Below are 11,880 nucleotides of genomic sequence, written 5' to 3'. Positions count from 1 at the left end.
TGAGAGGTTTGAAAGAAAGAATAGTGAGGAGCTTTGAGGTCTCCCCAGATGGCTCCTTCTTGCTTATCAACGGCATAGCTGGCTATTCACATTTGCTGTCAATGAAGGTGACTTACTAGTTGTTGTTCGTCTTGAGTTAGACCAAGTGTAAGGAGAGTGTGTTCCAACTCAGTGTGTCCTTGGAACTTTGGCTCAAGGCCTGGTGCTCATGAGGACCTTCGGGTGGAGTTGCGCGCAGCTGGGGGGAGCTTTCCACTGTCGAGCAGTAGCGTCACGTAGGTTGTGGAACATGAAGAGCTAGCCTCTCTGGCTCTGTACAGTGTGATTCTTCCTGAGCCACATGGTAATTGACGAGTCATGTTGGTTCTTGCAGACCAAGGAGCTGATTGGTAGCATGAAGATTAATGGAACAGTTTCAGCGTCCACATTTACTTCAGATAGTAAGAAAATATACACCTATTCTGGTAAGTGACTGGCAAGAGAGGAGCTTTGGAGCTTTGAAATGTGTGGCTGTTTGACATTTAATCAAAAGCTGCTGTCGGTTTTCTTGTTTTAGTAAGAATATCAAATTTAGGGTTTTTTTTTCTTGGAGACAGGCTGTCAGTCTGTGGTCCAGGCTGGCCTTGAGTTCACCTTGTAGCCCAGGCTGGTCTTGAATTCAAAACTATCCTCCTGCCACAGCCTCCTGAGTGCTGGGGTTATAGGTGTATGCTACCACGCCTGGCTTTAGTTTTTTATTTTTAATTTTTTAAACTTATTTTTGAGTATTTATGGCATGTTTATTAGTGACGGCAAAAAACTGGAAGCAGCCCATCTCTTCTTTTGCAAGAGAAGATGACCCAACAAATTATGACATACTCGCTGCATTTCTCAAATTCATTTTGTCGGGCCGGGGAGATGGCTCAGTGGAATAAGCGCTTCCCTGGCAAGCGCAAGGGCGCCTGAGTTCAATCCCCGGTTTCGCAAAAAAAAAAAAAAAAAAAAAATCATTTTATTGCCATTTGCTTTCTCATGCACTGACTGGTAATTGTGAATGGCTGGCTTTAACCTGCAGTGTTCAACCTGCACATTCTAGCCTGGAAAGTTTTTTCAAGGAATTGCTTAAGACAGTGAAATTCTCCAAATTCTCCGTGGGAGAATAGGAGTACGCTCTCCTGTGGGGTGGAGCAGTGTCCATGGGAGAGGAAGGCTGAACAATGAGAAGGTGCATTTGTGGGGCTGTAGGGTCATTTCCTGACTTGGCGCATTGTGTAGGGACACAGTGATCGTGCTATAAGCAAGAGGAGGGAATAAGGACTGATTTGGGCAGGTAGATGGCCATTCCAGTGTGGAAGTACACATTGGCTCCTCAGATTTAGGATCTTTTGTCTTCCCTTTGTAATTCTTTGTAAAATTTATAATTTTCCCAGAATTATTTGTATTTATTATTCACATTTAGCATTTATTATCGTTTAAATGTCTTAGTAATAGTTCTTTCACTTTCTCTTCTATTATCCAAAATTTGCTGAGTCACCTAGCCTTATGTATTAGGCACTCTAATGCCTGTTGATAGATGGCTTTTTTCCCTTCACGTTTTTATGTTAGTAATTTATGGGTAAACTATTGAAGCTTTTTGTAGCTCTTTCTAAAAGCTCAACTCAGACTTGCTGATCTCTTTCATGCTAAAGCTATTGATGGTGGGTTTTTTTTTTTCCCCCGTTTTTAGGACAGGGTCTACAGGGTCTCACTACGTAGATCAGACTCGGATTCTCCTGTGTTCAGCCTCCCAAGCACTGGTATTACAGGCGCGCACCACCACACCCAGTCTCAGTCACCCCTCAGTGTGCCCTGGGGGTGGGGCCGGCACTGGCACTGCAGGCCAGGGATCGAACCCTGGCTGCTGTGCTCTCCCTAAGCAGGCACTTTAGTCCACTGAGCTATCAGGTCGGCCCTTGATGGTGTTTTTAATGACTGACAGATGCACTTTTCTGTGTACATAAGTGTGGATAACAAACACTTTCCATCCAGTTTTCTAGGAGCAAAAGAGTTGTAAGTATATTTGTAGTCCTTTGTGTTATGCAAGAGGACTAAGAACGTTCAGTTTTCTTGCATTTCATGTTTAAAGCAAAACTAACCAAACCCTCATTTGGCTTTTTCATTCAGGGGATGGAGAAGTTTATGTTTGGGATGTGAACTCTAGGAGATGCCTTAACCGGTTTGTTGATGAGGGCAGTTTACGTGGATTAAGCATCGCCACGTCGAGGAATGGACAGTATGTGGCCTGTGGGTGAGTAAGCGGATTTGTGAAGCCAGAAGCACCGAGTGGTCCAGGAATTAAAAAAGTAGGTGCTGCACAAATAGTCGTTTGCAGTCTACCTGGTAGTGTGAAACCAATCAATCTGGAGAGCCTCGTGCTTTATATTTTTTTGACGCAGTGCTTAATAATACTAATGGCAGTTTCTCTGCTCCATAGCAAAGAAAATACTGCACTAGCTTAAATCATTGTGCATTTTCCTAGATTTGAAATATCCATTGATCACACAAATTTTTCTATGTTTAGCTTCTTGCCATTAATGAAGTGGTAAAGTCACCTTCAATTTTAATTCTGAAAGATAGTTGTAGTTTTTTGTCTGGCTAGGTGTTACAAAAACCAAATTGTTTTTATTCCTGTCAGTACCATTTGTAATACTGTAGAAACTTAAAAATATTACATAAGACATGTTCTTGTATTTATTACTATAAAAAGTGATTATTGCACTGGGGGAAAATGGTTTTATTCTGCTTGATTCAAAAATGCAGTGAGGGAGGAGAGGCATTGGATACATAGCGGTAGTTCCACAGTAATTTACCAAGCCACTGGAATTCCATAACAAGAAGAAGCAACTGTAATTCCATGATCTTGAGGGAGTTTTTGTATTTTTAAATGACTCTCTTAGACCAAACATGATTGAGCTGTGGAGATTTCAGTGGAGTCTTTTTTAGGGTGGCGGTCCAGTGGGTCTTCCTGTCCAGAGACATTACATATTCCCCATTCTATTTTCATTCCTTCAAAGTTAAAAAGTTGAAAAAACTTCCACTGCCATTTGGAAATCGGTACGCAAGCTACTTTGGGTCTGGAGAGGAAAGGCAACTAGGAGGCTGTGGGATGTGGAGACCAGGCCAGCCTCTGTGGCTGCGCCTCAGGCAGTTGCATAGTGACAGAAGACTGGTGTCCTAGAGCCTGGATCAAGGACCCTGCCTTTGCTTTGCTACCCAAGGTCACCGTTTGCCCAACTGCAGAAGGGTGTGTTCAGCATGAGTCGTGAGCCCTGGAGCAGCAGTTCATGGTTAGCAGGTCTGCTGAGGAAGTGCCCCCTTAACATGTGCACGACAGGGCTGTACCTCGTGGTGTGTCTCGCGGGCGGGCTGCTTGAGCCGCTGTAGTATGTGCAAACTGTCCAATCAAGTGGCTTTTTATTAATTTTACTAGTGTAAAGACTGATACACGTGACTGGATCTGTTTGTACCACTAGTGGTACTAGCTGCCTGGTCAGGCAGTCATGCATGTACCGTGGGTGAACATGTTAAAACGAAGACTGGTGTCTCATATAACTAACTGCTCCTGCCTTTGTGTGGAGCAAGGATAACTGCACAAAATTACCCTTCACGTTTGTGAAGTCAGCACACTTAATCTTTTTTCTGGTGCTTGCCTGCTCTTTTGTGTATCACTTTGTATCCCTGTGAAGGGCTCAAACAGGAAAGAAACTCATACAGCAGTTTAAAGTCATGCAGTTCTAATTGCTCTTCAGCATAACTGAATTCTGGTGTGCTGACCCAAAGATCATTTTCAGAAGGAAGCCTTTACCTTTGGCAGAGAGTTGTGGTACTGTCAGGTAGATGGGGAGAGTGCTGATGCTGGAGCAGCCAGGGCAGAGGCGGGGGGACTGGGCCAAGCGGCGCCGACGTTCTGCTCTCCCGTTGCTGGTATGGAAACCGCTGTCCCGGCCTTCGCTCCTTGCACTGAGCTGCTCTGCAAGACCTGTCTGTCAGTGTCCATCACCTCCTCTCATCCTGTGTTCTGACACAGAGTGGATGTTTTCTGTTTACAGTTTTCCTTTATAGGGAAATCTGGAAAATAAGCTTATTGTAAAAAGAGAATTCTTTTAGTTTGCGTTGTCATTTTTACGACTGTTGTTGATGAACAGCTTGCTATGCACATTTAGCACATGCGCACGTCAGCGCATGGCATGTCTGTTGGCGTGGCGTGTATTTGGGAACTTATTTTGGATTCGGCTTTTCCGTGGTGGATGGGTCCTGCTGCTCCCGCATCTGGAGCCCAGCTGGGGTGAGGCCTTGGCAGGGGCTTCAGCCCTGGCTGTCCCAGGGGCAGTGCTCCTTCCCCAGGCAGACTCGGGAGCTGAACTTTCACTGCAGTTTCTGTAAACGCTTTGTTTTGTGACCTCTGTCTAGTCCAGAAGCCAGTCATTAAAAACAAAGTGACTGAATGACTGTGTGTTGGATGGACGAGTCCAGTGTGGCCTTTCTCTCCCAGGTGCGTGACAGCCCTTATTTCTAGGCAGCTCTCAACTTCAGGTGGCTGCAGAAGGGCTCCTGCCTTTGCTGCAGGTTGAAAGCCATTTTGGGGTCTTTGCATTTGGAGAACCTTAAGTCAAAGCTGTGGAAATACCTGTTTTTTGTTTTTTTTGTTTGTTTTGGCAGAACTGGGGATTGAACTCAGGCCCTTGCGCTTGCCAGGCAAGTGCTTATTCTACTGAGCCATCTCCTTGGCCCAATACCTGTTTTCTAATGAAGGCTTTTTCACGTGGTTTTGAGACAGATTCTCACTGTGCAGCCCAGGCTGGCCTTGAACGCGCAGTGACCCTTCTGTGTGCTGGGATTACAAGCATACACCATCACAGTCAGCTATCCAACACTGCTTCAAATGCTTGCCTTAAACTTTTCATCTCATATTGTACAATCTAGGAATTCTCTGTGCTTCATCAGGTGAGGAAGTAGAGCCAAGATTCTAGCCCAGATCTTTGGTTTCAAAGCCTGGGCTCTTGACCATGTAGTCACTGCTCTTTAAGGCATGATTCTTTGTGTTGATTTTTAAATGTAAAAATGATGCGGTTCCGAAGATTGTAAATTATTATTTTCTGTATGTAGGGCAGGGTCTACAGGGTGTTCAGGGTCTCACTACGTAGATTGGACTCGTAGTGGATCCTCCTGTTTACAGCCTCCCAGGAGCTGGGATTACAGGTGCACGCCTAGTCTCAGTCTCTGTCTCAGCACACCCCAGGGCTGGGGCTGGGGCCAGGGCCGGGGTCAGCACAGAGTGCCGGGTATCCAGCCTTGGTGGCTGAGCTCTGCCTAAGCAGGCACTTTAGTCTGCTGAGTTATCAGGCTGGCCCCTTATAAATTACTAAGATTTGTCTTAGAAGTAAAGAGAGTTTATAGTTTCAATTGTTCTGTTATAAATCCTTTTGAGCTGTCTGTGTAAGCCCTTTGGAAAGGCAGCTTCAACCATTTGTGCTTCAGTTTTTATGTAGCTTTACCTTTTCAATCTTTTAACATCTCTGGATGTAGCTTCCATTGCTATTTTTTCCCACTTAAATCTGGGTTTTTTTTTTTTTTTTTTTTTTTTTTTTGCGGAACCAGGGATTGAACTCAGGCCCTTGCACTTGCCAGGGAAGCACTTATTCCACTGAGCCATCTCCCCAGCCCCTGGGTTTTAAGTTCTTAGCTTAAAATTTGCGAAGTGTTTTGAGTAGTGTTTTAGTGAGTCTGCACTTACTAGCCATTACAGCACTTACTAGCCACACGTGCATATTTAAAATTTTGAAATTCAGTTTCTTAGTGACATTGGCATGTGCATGTGTCTGCTGGCTCCATACCGGACAGGACAGGTGTGGGGGCCCTTCCCTCACCGCAGAGGTCTGTGCTGGGGAGTTGTGCTCTCGTCCAGGCCTTCTGTCTTGTGGAAACTGAGGCCTCACAGTTAGGTTATTTAAGGCTTTTATAGCTGGCTGTTAGTCATTACGCTGGTAACTGGCAAAGCTGAATCTGGACCCCTGGCCGCCTGTTCGCAGTTCTGTGTTCTTCCTAACCACTACTCCTCCCCTCACTTACTTTTATTTTATTTTAAAAGCATAGTGAGTAATTCAGGGCTATAGAAAAGTATGAAATTCATACTTCCAAAACTTTAGTGCTGTGTTTTGGTTTTATTTTACTTCATGTAGAGAATCTTTCTAGAAGTTTTTTTTCTTTTTTTCTTAGTATAAGAGTTAGCTGTGACCTTTATAAGCAGTGAGGAAAGGGATCATCCTTTCTCTCCTTGTACTCAGTATAATTTGTCTTCACATGGTGCTGTTCCTCTGTGTGTGTGTTTGTGTGTGTCTGTGTGTCCAGATTTTCCTTCTTTACAAAGTATACCAGTTATATTGGATTAGGAATCCAACTTACTCCAGTGTAAACTCATCTGAGCTAATTATATCTGCCACAATTCTACTTCTGAGGTTTTTTTTTTGTTTAGGCTGGATCTCACTATGTAGTTCAGGTTGGCCTCACACTCACTACATAGCACAGGCTGTCCCCAAACTCCCATCAGTCCTCCTGCTTCAGTCTCCTGAATGCTGGGATTACAGGTGTGAGCTACCATGCCCCTCTTGAACATAAGTTTCATAATGCAAGAAAAGCCTGTTTTATTCAGTAATATGTTTTTGCCTTGTTTTGCTCTTCTTAAAACATTGACCATGGAGCTAGGAATTGCATGCTAGAAAACCACCACCACAGCCGTCTCGTGGGTCGTGAACTTGGGGTGGGGACTGATTTTCACGTGGATCTCTGCCCAGCAGTAGGATTTAGCTGTGGTGCTCAGGCTGTGCCTCGCACTTGTGCCTCGGCCTCTGGAATAGCTGGGCCTGCAGGTGCGTGCCACTATGCCAGCTTGTCTCTTAAGCTCCTTCCTCTTTGCGAAGTGATTAATTTATGAGGACAGAACCCTCATGGGTGGGATTAGGTCCCCTACAAAAGGCTTTGAGGGTAAGTTGGCTGAATTCCTCCTGCCGAGGGAACACGTAGCTGAAAGGCACCACTGTGCAACAGAATGGTCCTCACCAGACCCTGACCTGCCTGCACCTTAGTCTGGGACTTTCCTGCCTCCAAAACTGGGAGAAAAATTGTTAATGTATGAATTAATACCCTGTCTCAGGCATTTTGTTAGGGCAGCAGAATTGAGCTAAGACCAGTTTGAACGAAGAATCTGTGAGCTGTACATGGGACAACACATGTGTAATCCCCAGCTTGGCAACTTAGGGACTTGGTGAGACCTTGTCTCAAAATTAAACAAATGTATTTTTTAGAAAGATTGGAGATGTAGTTCAGTGTAGGCTCTGGATTTGGTTGCCAGGACACCCCCCCCCCCCAGATTCTGAGAATTGTTAAGTACCATGTTCTTGTTGAGTCCAAAAGCATTCATTTTTCACTGTCTAGGATGATTCTGCCAATGATACACTCACATTGGTCATTTGGATTTACTTTTTAAGAGTTTTGGTCATGAGCATTCAAGTAAAGTTGGATGGTCACTTCCATACCCTGCTCTGTGAATATTCTCGAGAGAGTAAAGTGAGCATCTGCCTTCCTGCGTTAGTGACCTTGGCAAGTTCTGTCTGTGTCACAGAGTACAGTGAGGAAGGGGAGGAGTTATCCCTGGGGAAGGTTAGTTGCCTTCTGCACAGGAGGACATTCATCTGTGAGCACTGAGAGGAGTGGCCCTGGCCTCTGCTGTTCACTGTTGCGTGCTAAGCACTCAGTAGTGTCTGGCGTAGAGCAGGCACTTGGTAGGTATTTTTCAAGGAATGAATAATGGAGATTTTGTACTCTCATGGATTTTCTTGCTAGACAGAGCTCAGCAAGACTGAAGCGGGCCTGGCAGAGCGTAGCTAGCTTTTGTCCTGCTGTGGACACGGCAAGCCTGCGCTCTTTGTAGCATGTGAGTCCTGTAAGTATTGTGGCATGAAATCTGCATTCGTACATAGGTTCTGAAAGCCCTTTTCCTGGTTTTAACATCTTGTTGCATCCTTTTCTTATTGCAGTTCCGGTTGTGGAGTGGTAAACATATACAATCAAGATTCATGTCTCCAAGAAACAAACCCAAAGCCAATAAAAGCTGTAATGAACTTGGTAACTGGTGTTACCTCCCTGGCCTTCAATCCTGCTTCAGAAATTTTGGCAGTTGCTTCAGAAAAAATGAAAGAAGCAGTCAGATTGGTAATACTTGTTTTTTACTCCTTGCTTTTATCATTGAGAATTTTAAAATTTGACTTATTATAAAGTAGGTGACTTTGGTACTCACATTTTTTCTGTAGAATTATTAGTAGTGCAGCTTTTGAATGTGATGAGATAATGTTTTGTAGCCAGCAAGTGTGTGTTACTTTGGTTCTTTTAGGAAAGCTTTACCATGCAGTCTCAGTATTTCTCAAGTGGTGGTCCTCATTTCTTTCTTTCTTTTTTTGTTTTTGGTACTGGTGGTCAGACTGGGGAACCTTGTACTTGCCAGGTAGGTGCCTGCTTAAGCCACTGAGCTGTCTCCCCGGCCCTAGAAGTTTCTTTCAGTGTGTAAACTATGGGACATATTGAAGTCAAAACAACAGGTTTTCAAAAAGTAGGTGAGGAAAGAAACTTTTTGAAGACCTGTTTTCATGAAGTAGAGGCAATTCTTAAATTTTGAGTCAAAAATATTGCAATTAAAATAGCTAGACAGGGCTGGCCAGATAGCTCAGTGGATTAAAGCGCCTGCTTGGGCAGAACACTGGGGCCTGGGGTGCTATCCCCAGCACCACAAGCTATGCCAGCCCCGCTCCCAGGGCGCACTGAGGTGGCAGCTGAGACTGGGCGTGGTGGCGTATGCCTGTAATCTCACCGCTTGGGAGGCTGAAAACAGGAGGATCATGAGTCCGATCTACATAATGAGACCTTGTAAGGCCTGTAATGAATACATAAAAAGAAAAGCAATGAAAAAAAAAAATAGTTTTGTAACACCTGTGTCAGGAGTCCTCAGGGATTTTCCACATGTGGTGATTTGCTAGAAACAAGGCTCAGTATGTGGTCGTGGTCATGTTCATGGCTAAGGTTTATTGGATCAAAAGACAGAAATAAAAAATAAGCAAAGGGAAAAGGCCCATGGGACAAAGTCTTGAGGAAAGCAGATACAGCCCTCTAGGAGTCCCCTCCTAGTAGTCACACGGGCCACATTTAATTCCTCCAGCAATTACATATGATGACAGCATCAAGTGTTTTCTACCTAGGAAGATCATTTAGAGACGAAGTGCCCAAGACTTCGGGATTTCATTAGGTGTCATACCTCTGCCAACCATGTACCAAAATGCCAGACTCCCAGAAGTAAAGGCACCTGTTCAGCACAAGTCACATTGCTTGTGCACATGGTTCAGCCCTGGTGAGTCGCCCTCTCTTTCAGGGGACATTTCATAGCTATTTAGAGGACTTTATTGCCTCAGTTCCAGGCACCATCCAAGGGCCATCCTTGCAAGCAAGGCCTCAGGCTTGGGTTAACTCTTTTCTGCCCAACCTCAGAGCTCAACTGAAATGTCATCCAACTCTTTGAAAGGTCCTCAGACTGAACCGGTGTCTTCATTTAACAGTTACTTTGGGGGCCAGGTATACACAGATGATGTAGAGCTTTGGGCAACAGTACTGTGTTGTGCTGTTATGTGTATACTGCCAGATTGTTTTATGAAAACTCACTTAGGATGAACTTGTGTAATAGTGTGCAGTTTACCGAGATTTATAAGAAATTCTTCAAAATTTTTTGGTTCAAATAGCTGTCCTTCAGGGGATGAACTTGAGACGCAGTGCCCAAGACTTTCATTAGGTGTCATACCTCTGCCAACTGTGTACCAAAATGCTAGGCTCCCAGAAGTAAAGTCACCAGTTGTAGAGGGCGTAGATGGGATTCTAGGCTCTGTTTTCTCCCAGGCATTGTTGCCTAGGACTTCATGTGGCAGATAGGGCACAGAGGAGGCCGAGCTCCTGCTTCTGTTACTTAGAGCCATGTTGCTTTTTCCTATGGTGTATGTTGGGATTTTCTATATGATTTTATAGAGAAAGGGTCATGCTGGGAAAAAGTTTGAAAACTACAGTGTTTGCGTTTTATTGCCTTTATGTTCAATGAGTCATTTGATAAATGAGAAGGTTTAATTCAAGGCAGCTTTAAAATCTCTGTTCCTCAAATGGGAGTGGTGATGTGCTAGTACAGATTAACCTTATGTCACTTTAATGGTAGTAAATTGTTTTAGAAAGCCATGGGCTCTATCTTCTGTTGACATAATATATTCTGCAAGATGCAGAGTAGTTAGTTCTGCCTACTTTGCTTCAGTGATCATGACAGCCTTTAATGTTTTTTTATTGTGGCAAAATCACAGAAGGAATTCATTAGTAACAGCCAAATCACAGTTTTTAAATGGTAGTCAACCATAATATCTAATGGAAAGAAGCCAAGCATAGCAGCTTCAGAATGTCTCAGTGAAACAGTGTTGGTATCATTAAATGCAATTGCTTGTAATGATCCAAACAGTTTCGTTACCCCAGCACAAGGCAGTGAATGTAAATCTAAGCCACTGTGTCAGTGGGAGACCCAGAAGTCAAATTGTTATCACATCTACAATCTTGGAAACAGTAGAAAGTTGTGGAACATCTTATCCATTAAGTTAAAGATAAATGAATTTTAAGTTGATTTTTGATATATGGATTCTTAGCTGTCATGACAGAAATGTTGTTAGAATAGAGGGAAGGGCCGGCCAAATAGCGCAGTGGATTAAAGCGCCTGCTTAGGCAGATGCAGGGACCAGAGTGCACTGAGACTGCGATTGAGACTGGGCGTGGTGCCACACGCCAGTAACCCCAGCACTTGGGAGGCTGAGAACAGGAAGATCACTATGAGTCTGATCTGTGTCATGAGACCCTGTACTAAATACCAAAAAAGAAAAAAAAAAAAAAAAAAAAAGAAAGAAATAGAGGGAGCTGAGTTAATGAATTTGGGTCTTTAAGGGTCTCTTTCTTAATAGTTCATTTGTAATTTTTAACACAGATTTCAGCGCAAGTTCTATGACCTACAACTTAGATCTGACCAGGTAGTCGTTGGTCTGAGGGCAGAGGCATTAAAGTGGGGAGAAGGTTCCCTGGGGAACTTCGCAGTTCAATTCTGTGGAGTTTCAGGAGCACATTATGCTGTAGCAGATCCCATCCAAGTAAGAGGCTCCAGTAACATTGAGAAATGAGTTGTTGGTAAGTTGGTCTTAATCCTGTGAGAAGGGACACACTGGCCCACTGTTTGGATGCATGGGTGCTATGTATGATTGTGTGAGCTATTTGTTACCTGAAGCCACTTCATCCAAGAGATATATATATATATATATGACAGTGTAAATGTGTGTTCCTTTTTTTTGCAGAACCGGGGATTGAACTCAGATCCTTGCGCTTGCCAGGGAAGCGCTTATTCCACTGAGCCATCTCCCCAGCCCGTGTGTTCCTTTTTTAAGAAAGGAAAGTCTATTTAGTTCACAGTTTGGAGGTTTCAGTCCATACTCAGCTGGCTCCAGGGCAGAGTAGCACAAGGCAGAGGGCAGCAGTTCATGGTGGTGGGAAACAGCCAGGAGCCAATGTATGTTACTTATCACAGGGTTTCTGGTGCCTTGTTCTGTTTATTTAGCTATCAAAATACACAGCTACCTTTGATAGAAATAGACTTTAAGAAATTGCTATGTACACTTACTCCTAATTGTTGTACTTTATTTGTAAAAAGCAGTTGATGGCATTATACAGTTATATGAATCTAAATTAGGAGTCTGTTTTATCCTGTTTAGGTTGTAAACTAAAGTGGTGGTTCAATATGAATTATGTTTGAGT

At 43.8% G+C, this 11,880-nt stretch overlaps 1 protein-coding gene across 1 annotated transcript in view; it reads left to right on the top strand.

The window, feature by feature from the left end:
• The window catches only part of Utp18 (UTP18, small subunit processome component), a 54,965-nt gene that overhangs the window by 37,034 nt on the left and 6,051 nt on the right, over nucleotides 1–11,880 (top strand). Inside the window, exons 6-9 of the mRNA XM_012515293.2 lie at nucleotides 7–107; nucleotides 374–464; nucleotides 2,143–2,266; nucleotides 8,052–8,226. Of these exons, the coding sequence (XP_012370747.2) occupies nucleotides 7–107; nucleotides 374–464; nucleotides 2,143–2,266; nucleotides 8,052–8,226 (491 nt within the window). The remainder of the gene's footprint in view (nucleotides 1–6; nucleotides 108–373; nucleotides 465–2,142; nucleotides 2,267–8,051; nucleotides 8,227–11,880) is intronic.

Source organism: Octodon degus, unplaced genomic scaffold, assembly GCF_000260255.1.
Source record: "Octodon degus isolate 3935 unplaced genomic scaffold, OctDeg1.0 scaffold00056, whole genome shotgun sequence".
Classification (NCBI taxonomy): domain Eukaryota; kingdom Metazoa; phylum Chordata; class Mammalia; order Rodentia; family Octodontidae; genus Octodon; species Octodon degus.
Note: the sequence above shows the minus strand (reverse complement) of the source record. Positions and strands in the feature narration are given on the sequence as shown.